General features: G+C 37.3%; 1 protein-coding gene across 1 annotated transcript in view; it reads right to left on the reverse strand.

Moving 5' to 3' along the window:
- The window catches only part of TACR3 (tachykinin receptor 3), a 41,115-nt gene that overhangs the window by 7,549 nt on the left and 10,674 nt on the right, over nucleotides 1–22,892 (reverse strand). The window contains exons 2-3 of the mRNA XM_037400735.1: nucleotides 16,534–16,722; nucleotides 14,937–15,087 (exon numbers count right to left, since the gene is read on the reverse strand). Of these exons, the coding sequence (XP_037256632.1) occupies nucleotides 14,937–15,087; nucleotides 16,534–16,722 (340 nt within the window). The remainder of the gene's footprint in view (nucleotides 1–14,936; nucleotides 15,088–16,533; nucleotides 16,723–22,892) is intronic.

Below are 22,892 nucleotides of genomic sequence, written 5' to 3' on the forward strand. Positions count from 1 at the left end.
AAACATTTCTAAAGCAACCAAACCAGGAAATTACTGAATTCAGCTGTGCTCAATGTCTAGCTCTGTTCCTGCCACCATTTCACCACAGAGCTTTCCAAAATGTGATTGGTGTGAACATCACCAACCTGTGTCCCAATGGCACTGTTTTCCCTGGGTGTTCTGCTCAATCTCCCTTTGTGTACTATGGGCAGCATCACCAGAGGAAAGGGGTTTTTTTTTGTTTTAGGAATTTTGTTAAAATTATATGTACTAAGTCTCTCAATTGTGCAATCTTTAGGCAAATCTTGAGGCTAGATTTGGAATATGATGGAAAATCAAAGTATTTTATATTTTGATTTTCATCAACATGTTCTGCTCATGTTGATGTACTTCTGCCTATGTCTATAAAAAATTATGTGCTTTAGAGTCTTGCCTGTTCCTTTAAATATTTCCTCTCTCAGTGAGAAGCATTCTTTATTTAATGAATAGTATGTAATGAGGAAAAAATGTATTTAAAAGAACAAAACAAGTATTGTTCTTTGGAATTGGAGTTTGCAGGTTTGCCTTTGTTGTGAAACCTTTGAAGCAGTAAAAGTGAAAAGGAGCTACTAGATTCTGCTACAAGTGGAAGGAGCAGCGAATATGTGTGTTCATCCCATCTCTTCCCACCCACCACCCCTCCCATTTTTATATTGCATGAAAAATAGCTAGAAAAATGAATCTGACTTATAATGTAGCATTGAAAACAGCTCTTGAAAGATTAGGAATAAAATACGCTTTTCTGAGAGACTCAATTGCTGCTGGGGGGCTATAGCAATTCACAATTCAAGGCATTGATTTGCCGTTAATACCTAAGACTTAGGCCATGCAATCACTTCCTTTTCAATCTGCTCTGCAGCTCCTTATTGCCTTTCTAAGTCATCTTTGATATTGCTACTTCTACAAGGTCAGGAATTTGGCTTCTGATTTCATTTGCACCAATATCACACACTATAGCTTCATCAGTTTCAGAACTTTTACTCCTAGGTGTTATGTAGATGTAAATGAAGAGCAAATACTTTAAGAACCCATACAGTGTAAGAATGTCTTTTTTACCCAGTCATGGATATTATTTGTCCATGAATACAATGTAAACACAGTTCAGAGAGATCTCTGGGAGTCAAAATGTATTTCTCTTTCTGATCTGTGCTCTTTTGGAAGAAGTAAAATACCATACTAACATTGCACGAAGTATTTCTCCCAACATGTTAGGATGCAATCAATAAATCCATTTCCCAGGCTGGGGAACATACATGGCACTTGCACACTAAGCACCAGAGAGAAGGAAACACCGTTATGTCTTTTGCTTCTCCACAAAGCTTATTTGGAGTAACCTATCTATCTTTTGCAGGAAAATTAGGATTCAAAGGTAACTTACTGGTACTAGTACAGAGATAGGACTGAGTTCTGAGATACCAGGTGCTGTGGGTTTTCATATAAGTTGGCAAGCTCAGGGATTTTAACCCATAGAAAGAATATAGCTGAAGGAGATGCACATTTAGAAGGAGAAAGAATCAGAAAGCTTTGAAGTCTTTCAGTCAGGTAAGGTACTTGTTAATTCCAGTGCTTGACAAATGATTTTATTCTTCTAAGTTACACTTCCCATCTATTTTTTCTCAATTGCTTAAAATAAACTGTTTTTCATTTCAGTTTTCAGAATGCCTTGCTGTGGACAGAATTCACAATCACTTTGTTATTTAAGCTGTAAAGCTGAAAAATATATTCTGTTCCAGTAGAAAGTAGCTTTGGATCAGATTGCTGTCTTACAAATGCTAAAATGTGGTGTCACCTCCCAAAGCAAGTCTTAGATACTGTAATTTTTAAATGATGCTTTTCTAATGTTGCATGGAACACAGCTTGACAGTGACTTTAAGAGTCTCTCAACATGCCAAGAAATATAAGTAGCATAACAAGTTTGTTCTTTAGAAAATTAGTCGAAGTGGCTGTTGTGGGATTAGCATTACTGGATATGGTTATCCACCTGAAATCTAGTCCTGAAAAAAGGGAAAAAGCTGATCTAGTGCTTTTTTACTTAAAATTCACACCATCACTTATTTTGCAATAGTTTCCTTCATAACCTGGAATGATTGATGGTGTGCACATCACTTCCATACTGCCAAGCAGGGATGAGATTTGGTGTGGGGGAAACAAGAGTCATTATCTTCTTTTGTTTTCCCAATAAGAGTAGTTGGTTCTTAAGTCTACTTTCTGCCACAATTCTGAGAATGTTCTAGGACCCTTAATTTTCATTGAAGGCTCTCCCAGAACCTTGCCAATGTTTTAAGACTCGACTTTTCCATATAAGACTTCAGATGGATTGACATATGTATATTTTTTTCTCTTGGAAACTAGACTTTATATTGAACAGTGGAATAAACAAAAAAGGCTATGCTGAATTATGCCAATTAATTATGCAAAACCATCCTTTCACATGATTTGCTTTATGTGGGCTCCTATCAATGGAAACTGCTCTCTTGAAACTAAAATGAGATGAGTACCTTTGCTTATCTTCAAAATAGGAGCAGGGACTCCTATTTCATATGGAAAGCCTAAAGTCTTTTGGCTTGTTTTATTTTCAGTTTATTCACTTAGGGGAATTAAATAAGTGATTTATATAATTGAAAACCATTCTAATGTTTACCATATTTCTCCATAATTTTGGCACAAAAATTTTGTGGGAGTGAATGCAAATTATTTAATACATAGTTTGAAAAACGTCTTTCTTCTCTTTTCTGTTGATGAGAATAAAACTGTATTGCCTGAAGGTGAAATTAATTATTTCTGGACTGTATTTGTTTAAAATGCATGGCAAAATTCTGCTCAGCAAAAAAACAACAGTTAAAGTTATTTTTTTATTGCCATCATAATTATGGATTTGCAATGGTAGTAACATCTTCCTGTTCAAAGGCTGAAGTAAAAGTGTTTATTACCACCTAAAAAAACTCCCAACAAATTAATGATGACCCTGTCCCCCAGTGTATTTTAATTTACATTGAGTTGAAAGGAAACTGTTGATGTCAGTGATGCTTGAGGTTTATACTTTGCGTTTGATGCACTTAGTTTATTTTAGTTATTCCACAAATGACTGTACAAAGTGATGAACTTATTAGAAGTAGACTTTTAACACACATACAGAACATTTTGGAAATACGTAGTCAGTAAAAAAGTGGTATATGCGCTGGTCAATTATTCTTGCTAAAAAGTATCAGGAGTGTCATTGTCCTGACAGCATCTGCTATTTCTGCTTTTGTACAAACATTTTAGCATGGCTTCAAGTATTAAAGTATACACACTACTTGACCATAATGGTCAACACACTGATCATTACTGCACTGGTTTGACAGTCTTGTGGAATAAGGTATAAGCTGACCCATGCTGAAACTGTTTCCTAGGAAACCTGCTCCAAAGCCTTCAGAAATAAATGAAACTCTTTCTATCCACCCCAGAAAATGAGTAATGACATAATAGTGCTTTGAATAGGTTGTTTACAATGTTGCAGTACAGAAACTTCTGAAGCATAAAGTACTTGAGTTAAAGGATTAAATTTGTTAGGTGAAGGTCTCGATAGACATAACATAGACACCCCTCTGTGTGTATGCGATAATTTTCACCTGGTTCTAAGAAGCACGTTTGGAATATTGTAGGTTCTCTGCAGTTCAGCTCCTGCCACCATTTGTGAAGCCTCTGGGCTGTTTCATCTGGTTTCCTCTTTGTAAGTTTACACTGCAGCAGGAGTTTAGTGAGGTCTCTCATGCCAGGTCGAACGGAAATAGTCACGTAGCCTTCAGCTTTAGCTCAGAAAAAGTTGTGCTGCAATTATGTTTTCTTTTTACATTAATAGCAACATGTAACGAGTGTAAAAGTGTGTAAGTGCAACACTGGGACTGCAGTTCCGCTGAATATACAGCTCTCGGCAGTGTAGTTTTCCAAGCTGACCTGTGCCAGGTTTCCTGGACTTCTCAACACACAGGTGTTGGGCACCATTCCAGAAAGCTCAACAGACTCTAAAATCAATCTGTTCATGATTTCCCTACAGGGACTCGATGAGGAAGTAGCTTCTTATGAGCTCTCTCTTACCTGTGTGTATGTATGTATATATACACACATGGAAGGCTATGCGTGTGGCTGCTATTTTGTATGTGTAAGGGGATGACTTTGACTGCAGATTAGATGAGACAAAAACAGAGACAACAGAAGACCTTTTGAGGTTTTCAAGATTTGTTTGTATGTGTTGGTGAAAGAATTCTCTTAGAACTTAAAGAACAAACTGTCTTGAATGTAGGATATTAAGGTTATCTGTCTGGAGAGTCACATCTAGAACTTGGGCAAAGCTATGCAGAGGAAATGAGGGCTGTCTTAAAAAAAACAGCCAACTCCACAGTTTTAAACATGGAGGTAATAATCTCCGTGCTTAACATGTAAATTCTGAAAACAGGACAGATTTGGTTTTCATTTTTCTTTCTGGTAGGTATCTTGGGTTTCTTATTAAGGAATGTGAATAGCTCAATTCAGCAATGCATTTAAAACCACACTGAGTTCAGTAACAGTTGAGCAGTTAGTTGAAATTTTTGGTCCGTTTGATGCAGTGTTACTTCCATTCTGAAAAATGAGACATTACTAAAGAGAAATTTTTGCCCTAGGACTGTGACTAGGCTTAATATTTCACATGAATTTTCTGCCACAAGGGATGAGAAATACTGAAATACAGAGGAGAAACATCACAGAGATTATTGGTGCACAATCCTGAGCCTACTCACTGACCATACGGAACCAGTCTGTTAACTCTGCCCCTGACCTGGAGCTGTTGCCAGCCGTTCTATAAGAAAGTTTTAAGCATAAACCATATATCAGTCTGTCAGTAAATACTTAACATGTGCAAGGTTTATTCATGGTATAAAGCCATTTTTAGACTGTACTGTTCTTTTACTCCCCTGTGGTTGCTACTTGAGGCACGGACACTGAGTGTGGAGTGATGTTTTCACAGTTCATAGCTGAGTTTTAGGGAAACTTGAGACAATGAATGGACGCTGGTACTGCTGCTGAGTGTGCTGTATCTATTTGGTAGACAGAGAGCAAAGCAGGGCAGCTTCCAGTGATTTCATTATATTTCACTGTTTTAATGCTGTTCACAAAATGATCAGGAGGTCTGACTTTATTCTTACCTCAATAGGAAAACCTGTTCAAAATGTGGGCAAATTATTAAAAAGAGAACAAATTCCCAGAAAATAAAATCCAGAAAAGGAGAAAGGGTGATGCTTGGTTTTCTGAAGTTCTAAGCCCATGAAATAGCTCTGTAAAAAAATATTTTGGCTTCAACATGCAATGAAAATAATTCCACAGTACCTCATGTCCCAGTCTTTCCCTGGGCAACTGCTAAGCATGTGAAGAGTGAGTCTACAGGATGAAAATCATGATACACAACATTAAGAATTACTTTGCTCATTCCCTGCATTTTCAGTAGGTATTCAGTCCGTATACTCAATAACAGGAAGAGTTTAACAGAACTTCTTAAAAATTAAAAAAAAAGATTTCTCAGATTATTGGTTATGTTGCCCCATAGTGCTGGAAAAAAGCCTCTCTGTGTGTATATGTTTAAGGAGGGGGTCAGACATTATCATTAATGTGTTGATTGCGCAAGAAATTAAGAATTTAATTAATTGTAAAGAAAAATGCCCAAATCAAGTTTTCCTGTCACTACTTTGTATTGCTGAGATTTTTAATAGCTGTGGGAATGTATCACTGATTAAAATAGGAAAAGATATCTTCTGCTAGTGTTTTCACTAGGCAGATATTTGTTTGATATTCTGGCCTTTATTACCCTTTAGAAGCTTTTGTTAAGCTTAGAAGAATATAAGGTTAAAAAACCCTCTGTTCTGCAAGCTTTTAACTGTAGCAGCAATTACTTGCAAGTAGTGACTTTTACTATTGTGTTGATAGCAATCTGGTGAGTCTGGCAGGGTATCTGTTTTTATGGGTATGGGACAACAGCTCAAAATATTACTGGAACACTAACCTGTGCAGTCTGGTTCCATAATCTGCTTCACGACCAGTACTGACTCACCCATGCCGAGCCAGAGAAGAATAACAGACAGAACTGCAATCAGTGCTTCACAGGAAGCATGCTACATCCCCTGGTGTAACTTCATCTACAGTGTTACAACACCAATTTTAGGCATGTGTAACAGTTGGTGACATCAAGCTCCAGCTTTATTAGGATTGGTTTGCATTTACCACATTAACAACGATATTTCCTACTTCCCATAAATTGTCAGACTTAATGGTATCATAGTAAGAGGTGCCCTGAAGCAGAATCAGAGAAAACCTGTCTTTAGCTATTTGTGCAAGTAACTTTTACCTGTTGCATTTCATTACTGAGCATGATTTGGGAAACACTTATTGGAAAGGTAGTGGAGAGAAACATTTTTTATTAGAAAGTATTAATACTAACCTTTCTCCATATCAGGAGGTACTCTGTGTCAGTCTTGAGGTCGGTCTCATTTAGTGTATTTACTGAGGAGTTTAGTACAGGAGAATAGGAGCATGCCAAATATGTTTGGTGAGAACACACTTTTGTGCAGCTTTGCTGTGACAGAGGCATAGCAGAGGAAGAACTTGGGAACTGCAGGGGCAGAAATGCGACTTCGAAGTGCTAATCGCATACTTTGTGCAGTATCTGTCGTGCTTGTGTTTCTAAGTGGGGTTGTGACAGTGACAGATATCACAGAAACTGCTGGATTGGTACTGTGCTAGTTTTGGGATTGTTTGGCACTGTTCTTCCATAGGTAAGATCATACTTGGAAAAATTCTGTGATTTGCTGAATTAAGAACTAATAACATTTTTTGCTGTGGGTTGTGGAATGAACTGTTGTGAACAAGTGAGGAAGGTACAGATGTACTGATTCATTATAGCATGACCAGTTCATCAGTTTAATGAAAAGAATAAATGAGATATTAAGATGTTCCAGATGAGGCATTTTCAGCGGAAACAGGAAAGTGTTATTACCACTGTGCAGGACCATGGTGAGACTTCATTGCTGGTGTTCCTTGTCTGGTTTTGGTCACTTGTTGCATACAGATGTTGTTACTTAAAAGAAGACCAGAAGCACTTGTTTAATTAATGTAATGAATGTAAGTGAAGGCTGAGATAGGATATGGCTATAAAAACATCTGTAGAGGTGGCACTAGTGAGGGTTAATAGGTTAATTAGTTAAGCTAACATAAAATAATGGCATAAATAGAGCTGTACATAAATAAATTTAGCCTGGGAACTGGAACTCTAGGAGCGGTGAGATTTTTAGAACACTTTCCATTACAGGTAGCAATCCAGAAGGCAAACTGGTTTTAAGATGGAGATTTGAGATGATATCAGAGGAATTCAGTTAGGGTTGACTGTGATGACTCTTGGGTTCTGAGACTGGTTCCTGTCCTGTTTTTACTTACCATTTTAATATTGAAAGCGACAAACTGACACTCAAGGACAAGTGGAGTGTCAAGAAATAGAGAAAGCTCTGGACACAGTTCAACATCTTCCAGTGTCTGGAAAACAAGGCACAGGTTTTCTTTTGGAGGAGTCCTTAAAAGCTCCTGAGAATTCCTTCTTCCTGAGTTGTTTTTTCTTTAAGCAAGAAATGTGACAATGTCAAACACTGCCACAGATAAAACTGGTGTTTAAAACCTGCTGTGTCTCTTTGATATGGAAATCTTCAAATGGATTTAATTTCTAGAGTAATGTCACAAAATATATACGACTAGGTGCAGCTAACCTCAATGGACACTGATGTGGAAGTATGAAATTGTAAAGTTAGACTATTTTTATGGTAGGGAGGACAAAAGGAGAGTTAGAGCTAATCACTTCAGAAACTTTTAGTTAAATTCTTTGTATTTCACATAGAGGAAAGACATTGTCTGAGCATAACAAGCTGCCACTTCAAGTGGTATTTTTGCCACATCTTTATCTGCCTAAGAAATAAAACAGTGGACATTTCCACTTAAGCACTGGAATTATTAAAAGGCATTTCTGGTTTATTTTGGTTGTTGACTGACAAAAAAGCAGCAGAATTTACGGAACTGGTGGTAGCTGGGGTAAATTGTCCTTCAACCTGATATTACTCAGACTTATTGCTTTCTGAATGTGCTGAACAATGCTTGCTAAATTTATGAATGGCTGCACTGAAGTACAGCTGTGATTTTCCACCATGATAAAGCCTTGGCTCACAAGGTGCTCATAATGCATCAGCATTTAGGATAAATGACAATTTAACTGTAGCTGTATGAAATTTCAGATACTCAAACAATATAGCTATCCATACAATATAAGCCATAGTGCTATGTCTGTTAGATCAGTGAGACCATTTGTTCTTAAAATAGGGTTTAATTCTCCAGCTCCTCTTCTCTGTTGCCTGTGTTCTAGTGTTCCCCTGTCTTTTTCTCTCCATTTTATTTGCATTGTCATTCTCTGCAGAATTGAAGAGTATACCCATTTACAGAAAAGAATTACTGATGTACAGAAAAATAACACAGGCACCTATTTTTGGCAGGAGGTATATGTTATGCATGATAAATTGAATTTCTGTATTGCACTGCCCCATGACAGAATGGGTAGGTGGTTTCACTTATCACTCTCAGAAATGTAGAATCAACCAAAAGGAAGGGGTGCCTTCCCAGGAGGAAAGGGCACGTGCCCCTTTGTGTATGTTTGCACGGTTCTGGAGCGGGCTTCTTGTCAGTTGTAAGCAAAGTGCTCTTGCATCACCATGGCAGTCATTTTTGTTCATGAAGCATAAGCACAAATGAATCTCCCAGGTGGAAGCATTCATGCCCCATGAATAAATAAGTAGTGGGAAAGGCACAATGGCAGTGTAAGTCTCTTTTGCAGTCTGCTGTTACATGGCTGATTTGGATGAGCTGTAACCCAGATGCCTTCCCCCTGTATCTGTGCGCTCCAATATTCGGTTCTCCCTGCACACATAACATGGAGAAGTGAATATTTAGATGTATTGAAGCCTTGGTAGACCATTATCTGAACAAAGGCCAAAAATTTCTGTGGTTATTACTGTCTGACTTTTAAAAAACATTTGTAGGTGATGACTTAGTATAAACTAGGGTGTCAGCTGTGAAGTCTGTAGTACAAAGCTGTGTTAGGGTAGTTCATTGCAGCTGGCATTTTTAATGGAGTTTATCAGGATATATTGACTTTCTATTCTATTAAACTGTTTGACTCCCTTATGCCATTTTGAAAATGGAATATAATATTTAAGTTATTAAAGATTGGAGTGCTGGTCCTCATACTGGGAAAATCTAGAAGACGGGTTGCTTAAACATCTGGGAAGGTATTAAACTTACTATGTCTTTATGCAGTCCCCTGGGGTAGCAATTATTTTCCAAGAAGTCTGAACAAATGTCTAAGATAAAGGTGGAGTTTCAAAATGGTGTTAGTAGGAAACAGGAAGTCACATGCAAGACAAATCCTTGGACCCAGAGTGTCAAAACATTTTGTTTCTTATGACTGGATGCAAAATTTCACCTGAGGTTTTATGAATGGGGCAGTATCTAGTCTGTCTGTCTAGACTGAGTGGTTGTTTGTTAACAATAAGGATCTTTGATTTCAGAATTACTTACCATCTGATACGTGAATTTATAGTGTAATATTCTCATCGCCTACTTTTGATGAATAAGCTTTGAATGATGACTATGGTATTGTTTTTCCAAATCTGTGTCAGCCTTTGTGGGTGCTCATAATTAATTCAATGTTCCAAAAGTTTTGGTACTACACTGTAATATTTTGGGCTTTGACTCGCTTGCCTTTTTTTTTTTGTTTTATTTTAATTTAACAAAATGTGTTGCTTAATGAACTACTCCGTAGTGAAACAATTCAGCTACTTTCTTTCATCCTGATCTGGTCAGCCACCATTTAATGCCAGCAAAAGTATTATTATTTCGAACTAGTGCTTTTCTTATTTTGTGCAATGTAGTATAAAATGTATATTAACATGATTTCATGTCATGTATCCATATGTGGTAAAAAAAAAAAAAAAAAGGGAAATCTGCCTTTTTAGTTGAACTAAAAGTCAGTGAGAAGGTAGGAGCTGTACTGCTGTGTAAAAAAGGAACATAAAGACATAGAACAATTGCTCCTGGATCAGGCATTTGTCCATCTACGCTACTATTCTGTCTCTGACAGTGGCAGTAAGAGGTGCTATTTAGGGAAACCCCATGAACCTGGCCATTTTCCATCTTCTATTTTCCTAATACTCCCCCAGCATCCAAAAATTGTATTAGAGAGGGGTGCATCCCTGCTTCATCCTTTCAGTATCTATTTATGAATTTATTGCCTGTTAATTTGCCTAATCTCTTTCTGAAACTTCTGAGATCATAGCACCTGACAGGAGCCTCAGAAGCTCTTTACCAACCCTTAAACTATTCTTACTTAAAGCACTCTCTTCTACCTGCTTTAAAGGGAATTCTTGTAGTTCTCCTTTAAAGGTAGTTCTCCTCTTAGTTCTTGTGTTTCAGAATTTGGTGACCAACAAACAGTTCTTCAACCAATTTATCTACCACCTTCATGATTCTGTAAACCTTGATCATCTCATCCCATGGCCTCCTGCTCACTAGGTCATTTTAATCTCTTCATAAGATATTTGGTCATTTTAGTTGGCCTTTGGACTTTCTCTAAATCCATGAAAGGAAAAAAAAAAGGATGGGTGGTGGGTGGGTGGGCAGGGAAACAGATAACAAAACAAAAGAGAAGTACATGTGTGAGTGGCTACGTGTGACGTTCATGCAGTGTTCCTACAGATGTTTGTTCAGATCCTGTCCTGTTGCTTATTTCCATAGCCTATGAAAGTGGGGAAATATTTCATGTAACTGTTTCAGAAAATTATTTAAAATTGTTGGGATGCTATTTTGTAATACTTACTTGTGTCCTTTAAAACTTCATCTGGATATTTTTGTTTATCTAGTAAAAGGTTTTCACACAGTAATTTTGAGTGATTTTTGAGTTTAGATGTAACCATTGAGTCTGACTTGGAAGTGTCCCCTGCTGCCTTACTTGATTTGGCTTCTTTTCAAATTCTTATTCAAAAGTGGTTCTCATGACATCATTATTCCTACAGTCCCACATTGTTTTGAATATTATTTTCTTTTCAGATGGAATTCTTAAGTTTTCTGCTTTTTAATTTTCTCCCCTACTGTGTTGTATATACTCTATTAACTAATTAAATGGATGCATTTGGCTGTAAAAGGATGTGGGATGTCTATTTTTGCTCTCAAAAAACCCCCGCAACACACATACAACTTCAAAGATTTCCTTATGTAGTTACGGTGGTAAACCTGACCATCTCTGTAGTGATTCCTACAATTCCTACTAGAAAACATATGGGGCTTTTTTCCTGTTTTTACATGCAAATTCACACAAAAAAAATAATTGGAAAAATGTGGATTTTAATCCTTCTTCATTGCAGTAAGAAGCTGAGGTGACACCTCAGGCTGTGTTAGGAGAAGCAAAGAATACAGGCAGAGGCATAAGTATGGAGGAATCATGAAAATTGCTGAAAAAGATGCGCAGTGACATTATCATAACCTTAATAGTTAGAGGTAAGTGGAACTGTAAGGAAAAGGTATAAAAGTTAAGGAGAGTATTTTCTGTTCTCTGTTATTCCTATTGGGACAAGGCAATGGCATCTTCTGTTGAGAGAAACGCTATTTTTTCAGAAGACAGTTGTATCAGAACTGTGTCTCTTGACAAAGACAACAGTAATTGATAGATTTTATTTACAGTACACAATTATCCCCTCTTACAGGTTGATTGAAGTTGGAAGAGGTTAGATAGAAATAATATAATGTGGAGACAACATCTGAGAGCAAGTCTGTATTTGTGGTGAATTTATTTTGGCCTAGTAAAACTGGTAGTAACATTATGAGCCACCTATATAAACTTCAGTTATGCAAGACAGTATTGAAACTGTAATTCCGTCTTGTGAAAATTGAAATTGCAGGAGAATAAATGATGTTCAGTTGAGCATCAGTCAGTCTCATGCCAGAAGCTTTAAGAAGAAGGGGCAATGACTGCAAAGTCCCCACATGTAGTGAATGTTCAGAGGTTCAAAAGGCTGATGTCAGGCAAATTTAAAAGGGTCAGTCCCTGAGACATTTGATCTGTCAAAAAAAAAAAAAAAAAAAAAAAAAAAAGTGGTAGTAGTCTCAACCAATCCGGAATTTCTAAAAATTTCAAGTCTTTGACCATTAAAGATGCTAAGTATGACTTTGTGTTGCCCAGCCTGTGGTACATACTGTGAAATTCTATGAATCCTTTGTTCTTTGATGCTTTCAGAAGGATTCAGGGTGCATCACACAGTCACATATACAAAGTGATGAGTCTATCGAACTGCTAACAACTTTCTCAAGCTTCAAATCTTTTCTTGTCAAACATCATTTCTTTTAAAGGTCTTACATTAATTAATGGTTCACTACCTTCTTAACATTAAATACCATTTCAAACAATCCTAATCAAACATCCTTTGCACTGTGATATTGCATAATATGAAACATGCAGTCAGCTATTTTATTTCTCCTTCATTTATACTTCACAGACTTTCCATATATCTAGATATTTGCATGCTAAATAGCAAGAAAACCAGATGATTTCTTTGCTTGAATAAAGGAAAAGCAATAACTCTGTTATCAGAGGCAGGCTGAGTGATAGCTTTTTTTGGATTCCACTCTCTTCATCTCCATGAATGACCATTTATGATTAATCTTTCCAAATACCAGTTACTTCATGAATCCTGCCAGAAAGCACAGCAGTGGAACTGAAGAGCTGTCATGGTGCTCTGCCAATAAAGTCGCTGATGCAGGTACAATATATCTGCACATAATTCAACCCCCTTGTTGCATGTGTTGAAGGCATGCATTCCAGTACTGTCACATTCAAAAACCTTTAATTAAGGATGTTACTCCTTGTCTCTTGGATATATTTAGAGTTCCAAAGAGGTGCTTTTTTAACGTATTCGAGGGATTTAATTAGACCCTTCATAGCATATAGTAAAAGCCAGCTTTTGTCTTCAGAGGTCTTTTGTTTTTATGACATAGGATGTTTATTTTACTTAGTCATTATAGTAACAGGTGCTGAAGTTCGGGGATGTCCTGGTTCTCCAAATTAGCTCTTAATAGTTTTGTTTCTACATCTGCTTTTGCAAAATGTTACAGAAGATGATTCCTCGTTTTGCCTTTACAAATCAGACCCTGAGCACCCTCAACTAAGTATTTGCTTCCTTTTTTTCACTGGCTGAAAGGGCAGTATTGGTGATAGCACAGCTAATTGACTAACAAAATCTTTTTCCACTTATGCTCCATAGGAAAGGTAATTTTGTAACTTTGAAAATACACTTTTGGATAAGTGATGACATGCATGGCAAAGACTGTAATGGTAATGTTGGACTTCTGTGGATAAAGATAAAGAGTTAAATGCTGGTGTTTTGAAAGATTTCCAGCATTTCTGGAAATTAGTTCAATAATTTCACTTTGGGCCAAATATGCAAAACATACTGGTTAGTTTGCTATGATGATTTTTCATCATTTTCTCTCCGTTCACATTCCAAATAATCTATGAAGTGTTACAAGGCAATAGTAGTGATAATACCAGTCAAACTGGATTTTGCTTCCTTAACAGAGGCTGGCATTTTGCCCACTTAAAAAGAGCTATGTAAAAGCAAAAATAAATAACACCTTTCATTTCATATGAGGCATTGCACATTATACTGTAAAGCTGTTTAGCCATGTCTACAGTTCTGACAGCTGAAACATGCCATAGAAAGTTTGCACTTGTCTCTGTGTCTGAAAATGTATGAATGAGAAAATGATCCTAATTTTTCCTTCCATAGATCCTTTGCCGTAATAACTTTCTCTGTGTAGTGTGTGTGGGAAAAACATTCTGATATTCCTGGCAGCGTCCTGAAAGAAATGGAAACATTAGTGTTCTCCAGCATTTGCAAAAGATCTCCTGTTGTCTCAGGACCCAATATGCTGTACTCTGCTATTGCTACAGCGTGGTAGCATATACTGCTGTTCAAACCTATTCACAGTACCAGGAAGCAAACAACAATTGAAAATGTGCTTATTATTGTGAGTTAAAAAGTCCATGTTTTGGGTACCGTTTTTTCAAATCCAAAAGGTTAAATGCATTTTAGTATGAAAAAAAGTCAGAAACTAATAGCAGAAGGGCTACTTTATTAAAGAAGAAATGTTAGGTTCTGAAAAAGAATGTTATAAGAAAGACACCTTCATGGCACTGCAGCACCATGAAAACTGAACTGGAAATAGTCATATAATGGGTTCATAAGCAATCCACAGCCTTGTTAGATTTGGCAATACTTACAGTGAAAAAGATTGAAAGAAAATAACTGGGAAAAAATAGTTTGTATTTCTCACCAAAAGTCATTGATATAAAACCTAAATTATTCAATATGAACAGGCTGATCAGCACTTATCTCAAAGATGCATGGGCCTTAATCTACTGAAAATTACAGCAAGATTCACTTTTCTTTCAGTAGGATGAGAATCTGGCCTAAAAGGACCTAATGGTCCACTAGCCCATTGTTCAAAACTCAGCATTTTAGCTCTGTAAAGGCTAAACATTTGGGCCTAATTTCTATCTATCAGGCACAGTATATGCTGCTGCATGTGGAGTAAGACATTAAAATCTAAATGTTACCTTCATTTAATGACAAACAGTAAATTTTCAGAAAGAATAGCTGGTGAGCATAGAAGACAACTTGTCAAACAATTTTTTTATTGGAGTAAATCTCTCATCACTGTTATTTCAAGTGATTTGGTGTTTCTGAAGGACTGAACTGTGATACTTTGCAACACAATTGCAGATGATGTTACCAGGATTTACTTAGTGAGATTTAATGGAACAGTACCTTTCTTTTAGCTTTGAGCTGCTCGTGGTATTTGTCAGATGTGTCGCCTGGTATTTCTCCTCCCCAGAGGGTAATCCCCACTATGGAATATGTGATGCCCATGATAAGCAGTGGAAAGCAGTAGACCAGCACAATCACAATGACATGATACCTGCAATGAAAAAGCATTAAGTTGATAAGTGCTTTCAGAGGAGCTGTAACAATGGAATGGGCTGCTAAAAGTCAAGAGTGCTACTGTAACACAAAGCATGTTTTACGTTGACTGGCTAGTCCTTGGTGTTTTCACTGTCTTTTTGAAAGTCTTGAATTGCACTGCAAATTTATTCACATTTTAATGCAAGAAATGTATGGTGTTTCTGGTGCTGATTGTGAACTTGCAGTAGCATAGATCAAGAATGTCTCTATAGTTAATCATAATTAGTGACTGCAGAGTAAGGCATGTCTGTTCATAACTAACTGAATTGATTTAACTATTGCACAGCCAAGTATTCTAAGGGCAAGCTAGGAATTTTGAGCTCTGCTCTGGACCATAAATGAAAGAGGAAAATAAGTATTCAAATGGTATGTTTACACAAAGGCCCTGGCAAGTGGCCTGTGTTACCCAGCGTACTTCATACAGCAGATCTGTTGCACGTAGGCAGCACAGATCTGTTGCCTATGTGCAACTTAGTCATTGCTGCTGATGTAATGATGGGAAAAAAAAAAGATAACTTCTGTCTCCTGTTAGTTCCTGGTTAAATGCCATCTTCAGATAAAATCTCAGTGAATGACCAGTGAAGAATCCCCAGCTGTCACTGAGAGTGACCTTTTTGCCCTAAAGAGAAGTATCTGTGCATGGCTCCTAAAAAGATAAAAATTACATATGACCAGAGCCTCTTTCACCTGCCTGAAAGAGAAAAAAAGGTCAGATTTGATTCTGGATGATTACGCAGGCTTTCAGTCTTGAACGTCCAGTTCATCTTAAATGCTAATGAAGACATGAAAGGGCAGATAATGTTTCTATGGCTAAGTAACCACTTATTCCTAATTCTGCCAGAGGGACAAACAGGATATATTCGATTTAATTTACTGTTATTCTACACTTTCAGAAAATGGAACCAGTTATAGGTTTTACAGTTTTCTTACTTAGATTGATATCTGAGATAAGTAATTATGATAGTATAATGGAATGAAGTGGGAAAATCCAAACTTCTCATGAAAAGATCCAGAGAAAAAAATCTCATTAGGACAAGGAGAAGCTGGAAATACTTGTTTTCCTGGTTAGGATGAAAAGGAAGCTTGATTTGAATTGCATGTTCTGTTCCAATTTCTGACCATCTCTGTCTGTAAAGAAGTAGCCATCTCAAGTGAAGCAATGATGGCAAACATGCACACAGGATAGAGAACACTCATAGAAGTGGAAGAGAATAAATGTATTCCACTCATCACTTAAAATGCTCTATCTTCCCAGCTTAGAAAACTTGCTTTACATTTCTTGGTGATCAATGCTGTTAGTTATTCTGCATGTAGGGTATCTACATGATACTTTGCAGCTTCTGCCAAGTCTATTGCAAGTGTAGACACCAACATGCACAAGTTTAAAAGAACAAAAGCTTACGTAAAGTGCTGTTTTGGACCACCTGGCCACGCTACATAGCAAAGAGTTCTCCCAGGCATCACCTTGGTTATGGAGTATAGGCACTGGGGAAGGGCTAACAGGAAAGCCAAAATCCATATGCTCCCAATGACCACCTTGGTAGCAGTTGCAGAGAGCCTAGGTTTCAAGGGGTCAATAATGGCCATGTACCTGTAAAAGAAAGAAAAACCTGTGCATAAGAAACTTTCAGAAATTAGGATGTATCTAAAATCAACTGAAGCTTAAGGTCGGGAGTAGCATAAAAGCAGGGATATTTGTCTTCCTGGTGTTCTGATGGCGTTGTGCTCTTTGGGTGGTTCAGCCCCCATGAAGGCACTGCTATAAGAAAAAGAAAGTTCATTGAATATTATTTTGAAGCTGTGGGACACCCAGTTAACCACGTGTATACCAGCAGAACAAATATTTCTCAAAGAGTTAGTTAATCCTGTTACTGCACAACAACATAGCTGGATCCTTTGTTACTCTGCTACATAAAACAGGGTTTATCTCTAATTAAAAAATTAACAACCAAGCTGTCAGGATTATTAGTCATCTGTCCAAAAGCTACAGGAACATGAAAAGTCTGCATGCATCTATTTCAGTAGACATAGACTGACTTCAGATCATCTGCCAGAAAGACCCAGACTGCAACTGGTTCATAAAGAGACTGAGAGAGGATCCATATGAGTGTTTCCTTGGGCAATGTAGAAACCATAAAAGCACTAAGAGAAATAGATGCATAAAGCATGAAAACATCTCATTTTCTCTCTCAGTTCCTGTCTTCTCAGGTAGAATAGCATTCTTCTTGCTGCCCTATAATTGTCTTGGAAATCCATGTATGCTGATAACTTTAAAGAATATGCAACAACTCATTAAAAAGTAATTACAATTTAAAAGCTTAGCAAAAAGGAGCAACAGGAAGGCATCAAGACAGTAAAAGTCTTGGGTTTTGTCTTTTGATGTCTGTTATAGGTGCAAAGAACAAAGGAAACAGAAATTTTGTATTATATATATACTCCATATCACATAATTAATGTGGTTTTCACATATTTCTTAGCATGACTATTGTTTTAATTTCTGGGCTAAAATCTTAATTAACGTATTTTCCACCAACTTCCCTGGTCACACTATTTTGTTTCATTTAACAACAACCAAATAATGCCTTGCAAAATCATTAATCATATTAATTAAATAAGAATACTATTCAGAATTTCTTCCATTATTAGGGGGAATGCTGATAAGCATCAGCCAGGATCACATCTAAAGAAATCTGTGTGCTTCCATAAAACCAGGGATATACTGACTATATATGTACGTCCGCATTATGTTACCAATATAGCATACTGAATAACTAACTGCATGTTCTTTAATCTGACATCCTAATGTTTTCCAAAACAACACAAGGAAATGTTTTTTAGATTAATATTTTGCCTCAGATCCAGAGGGTTTCCAAAGTATATTAAAAAAATCCTTTTATTAATGATTGAAACATCATGCTGTTTGTGAGTTAATGTAGGCGTTAACAATCAGCAATTTAAATGAAGAAATTTCCATGGGAGTATTCAGTGTATCAGTGCTTATTCAGGAAACTGAAGATCTTCCCTTCTGCAGTCATTGGTAGCACTGACATTCTGCACTGTGTTTCCCAAATCATTGCTTTTCTGAAATCAGAATTAGAAGAGCAATGATTTAGAAGCTCCTCAGGAATAACACGAGCAAGTCAAAAGGAAACTAACAAAACTGATTTTTTTTCTGTGTTTCCTTGTATTTTTTTTTTTAAATTATATGAAAATGGCTGAAGCAGATAGGAAACTGGGATGAATATGAAAACCGACTTCAATGTTTTATTAATGAGAGTTTTTGAAATTTCCAGGAGAATGTCTGGATCAGTTTCAACAGTTTGTAATCAATTACAGGGATTAGTACTAATTCTGGAAGAAGCAAACTAATTGCCAAAGAATAATTCTGGCCCGTATACTTTCACTAGCTTTCACAGTACACATGTCCAGTGATCTGATCATCTTTAACAAGATTATTGGAGTATATCAGTGATTTCCCAAAGATCCTCTTTGTTTCCATTGTACATCTCCAGTGAAGACTTAGTAACTGTCTTTGTTCCTGTCTATTTCAGGTTTTAAACACAGAAAGTAATACCACACCTATTCCAGCCTACATTTGTAGAGACAATATTTTCAGAACTTTCCTGTATTGCTTCCCTCCTTGTGTCATTTGTAAGTTCTAAAGGAACTGCAATAAGTAAAAGATGTACTATGGCTCTTCATCTAATCTTTCTCTACATTTCTTCTTCATATAGGGATGGATTGGGATAGATTAAGAGACTATTTTCTGCGTGGAAATTTATGTAGACAGTAATAGGCATTGTATGGCAGGACTGTGGGAAAAAAATCACTTTGTCTTATCAGCATTTGTAGGTTTTGTGCTGTTGTTGAGACTTTAGGTGTTGCTGCGGGGCTTAGAAGTTATAAGATCAGTTTACTTCACGCTCACAGAGAATGAATTATTTTGTAGGAAAGCTTGCATATATTAATAGATCCTATGCCAAAATGTCACTAATATGTGACTATTGCTATTTTTTGTGTCTATGTTTGTCCTTCCAACATTCAGAGATAAAAAAATTTAAAGCCATTCATGATGTTTACTTTTTGTGTTCGCATCTTCTGCCTTGGCTTTAGATCATGAGAACACTTCCTATACTGCTAGGTGACTGTCTGCACCTGTGCTTCCAACTCTAGGCAGGATTTGAATTGAACTCCATTGAAATCAATGGAAAATCTGCCATTGGTTTGAATCAATCTGGGTTTTGGATGAGTAAGTTCTGTTCTGCTGCAATTAGAAGAGTAGCACTCATTTAAAATGAAGGAAGGTGTGACATGTCCTAATTGTTACAGTATATACCTATGTTCTAAGCAGATTTGGCCCAACATTTTTAGGTACAGCTACAGGACAGTAACAATAATATTCATAAGATAATGCCCCTGATAAGAATTTGTACAGGTAATCTTCTGCATCCATATTTACCTGCTATGGCAAACAAATTTCATTCAAGATATTCCTACTTTTTGGAAATTTCCTACTTGAGAGATGAGTAATTATAGAATAGATATTTGTTTTAGCAAAATAACTCCATTTATAGTTAGCCATCAAATATGTGATAAATCCAACATTTGCCATCATTGTGGTACTCAGCCTCTAGTAGACATAACTGTGCTAATACCTTAAAATATCTAAATGCTGTTAGAAACAGAGAATGATCTAAACCAACTTCAGTTCTGAGCATCAATTTCTAGATTTAGAATTTCAAGCCTATTCATTTTGCATTGTTTTTACTGCACTTACATATTTTTTCCCACAGGGTAATTATTTCTCCCCTTCTTTACCTGCTTTTTGGTTTTTTCTTCAGATAAACTGGTGCTTTCGGTAGTATATACGAACTATGAAATAGCTTTATTCGAGTGCTGGGTGTCTTGTCATGAGAAAGCAGCAGATCCATGAAAATACACATCAGTTGGATTGTTGCCCTCTACCCCCTAGTACCCTTCTCCAAAGAGTAAGTACAACTTGGCAATGAAGATAAGTTTGTAGACATGAGTCCTGTCTTTCAAATTGAGCAAACTTGAGTGTGGGCTGCCAGATACTGTCCAAAATGCTTGATGATCTTCACCTGTAGCAGGTTATCGCCTATCAACAAGTCATCATTTTCACATGCTTGTTGGACTCTTAAGGCATCTCATAGTTTGAAATCATTCCTTTCAATTGCTAGTTTTCTTCAGATTGTACTTTGACATCATCTTATGTGCTTGTCAGCTTTCTATTACATTCACATTATTCTTATTGCCAGTTATATTATTCTTATTCCCAATAGATTAAAGCAGTAATTCCCTTTGGTTAAGATATAATTCTGTTGCTTTACCTCCCTGTCTGGTGACTGGCCTTTAAAGATATGGATTGTTTGTGTGAAATGACTCATACAGCTGTACTGAAGGAAATTTTAACTATTGGCTGGCTGAGTGAGGTAAATCAAAGGACAAAGGATCAGATAAAAAGCAGGCTACTTGTCTTTCTTGTTGAAATTAGAATGATAAGCCAACAGCCTAGCTTTTGCACAAGATAGATAACAAAAACATAACAGGCAGTCATTCTAACAAACAAGAAGAGGAGGAGGTGGAGTAGTCTTTACCATTCCCACAATAATGCCTTTGTGCAGGAAGGACTTAGCTGACCAGGGAGTACTGACAGCTCTCTACTACTGAGCCTTTGATAACAAATCTCATTTATCCTAATTTGCCAGTACACTAACAATTACAATGAAGTATCTAACTTGTTCCCTAAGTGGCTTTTCTTAGAAACAAAATTGCTTAATTAACATAGTGAGATATTGCTTTATAGCTGCAATTGTTACACTCATTCAAATTTGTCATAGAAGTTTGGTAGCGTTTTCTTACAGCAGCCATTGTTAGCATAATTAAGGATAGTGGAAAACATGGAATGACTTGGTTGCAGGCTGAAAAACCCACCTCTGTAGCTGAGCTGTCTCTGGATATTAAACTATGTAGGCAAAAGCTGAGAAAAGAATGGAGTCCTTCCTGGACTGTTTGTTAGCTGTCATTTGCAGAGGAGGTGTAGCCATTCCTGCCTATAATTTTGTTTGCTGAAAATGTTGCCTTGACATTACTGGTACCTAAGGGTGGTGAGTTGTTTGTCTATCTCTCTAGCCTCAGCCTGAAGGAGCAGTAGCTAATTTTCCAGTTGCCCCTTGCCTTTGATCTCTGTTCATTTTGGCTAGCATGTTCCCATCAGGAATGAAAGCTCCTGCTAGCACAGACTAGAGGTTCCATGCTTAGACGTTGCTCAGAAAATCAGTGAGGTGAGGAGGCTGTGGTGTAATGTGTATGTATGATGCAGGATATTGCTCCTATATATTCCAGTTACCCATGGCTGACAACTGCGTCATCTTTCATGGTGTAGCTCTGTCATTAGGGCTCATTTCCTTACCCTGTTTGATATCCTTACATGTATTTTGTATGGTAAAGTGCCATTACAAGGAGAAGCAGCAAACATGCTGTCTGAATTGTGCAGTGAATGGTGCCGCACATGATGTAGAAAAGAGAGGATTGTGTGAGTAGGCCAGGAATGAAAGGGAGAATGATGAGATACAGGATCTGGAGCAAAAGCAAAAGAGCTTAGGCTGGGGAACAGTTTACTGAATGCAAAAATTGGAATAGAAGTGAAACAAGAATAGTAAGAAGCTAATAGGAGGAGAAGCAAAGAAAGGAGAATTGTAGAGTAACAGCAGATAGAAATCAGTTTGAGGGAGGAGAGGGTAAGAACGGAAACTGGGGTAATGTAAAGGCAAAAGACATGAGAAAAATCAACCCTAGTGGACCAGAGATTCCAAGGTAAGTAGAACTTGTAAAAGAGCACAGTTTTGACAGTAGGGCTCCGTGGTGGCAAGCACTTTTGCCTCTGCAAAAAAAACTCTTTGGGGGAGAACTCCCAAAGAGCTGTTCTCTCTGTGGTCAGCCAACCATAAACTGTGTACAAGAGGAACAGCTGGACTTCTCTGATACTCCAGTGTCATGTGATGTAATGACTGTTCTGCTTCTTCACTTTTCTTTCAGGTGGCCTGAACTTATACAGTCCTTTGAAGTCAGTGAAAGTGGCTGGTGCCGAGGTCCTCATAGGTCCACCATGTTCTGTAATAGTTATACACAGACCTTTGAACTCCCACACCTCTGTCTCTAAGCACACTAAAAGATGGTAGGCATTTGAGCTGAAGGAGGGTTTATAATGGCTACAAGCAACTGAAGACTTGTTACACCTCTGAAAAGCGTTCTGTAGCTACACAAACGTTGTCCAGTGTGGTGCTGTGCCAGTGCGCTTTGCAGTCCCTGGACATGTACTGCTCAGTCAGCTACCAGCCTGGCCGAACAAAGGGCTCTGAACTCTCACTGAGGTCACTTGATTTCAGGATCAGACTTCTAACATTTCCTTGGTCCAGTGGGAGCTGCTGATAATGCCACAGATAGCTTGTTCCACACAATAAGGCAGAGATGCTGAGTCTGAAGTCCATATCAACTGAAAAGAATTAATTCATGATGCTCTTTTATCACAACAAGCAGAAACCATTATCACCCCATCCAACATAAACACTAACGCTTGGAGGATGATTATTAGATGGAATATGCACGTTTAGAAATTTAGGGTTGTAAATATGTGCAAGTAGAGACCCAAGCCAACAGTTGCAAGAATGTGGATTATTCAACATCTGCACAATATTCTATGTATTACTTTAAAGCATTTTTAGGTAGCGCTTTAGTTTC

The sequence above is a fragment of the Falco rusticolus genome, chromosome 1 (assembly GCF_015220075.1).
Source record: "Falco rusticolus isolate bFalRus1 chromosome 1, bFalRus1.pri, whole genome shotgun sequence".
Classification (NCBI taxonomy): domain Eukaryota; kingdom Metazoa; phylum Chordata; class Aves; order Falconiformes; family Falconidae; genus Falco; species Falco rusticolus.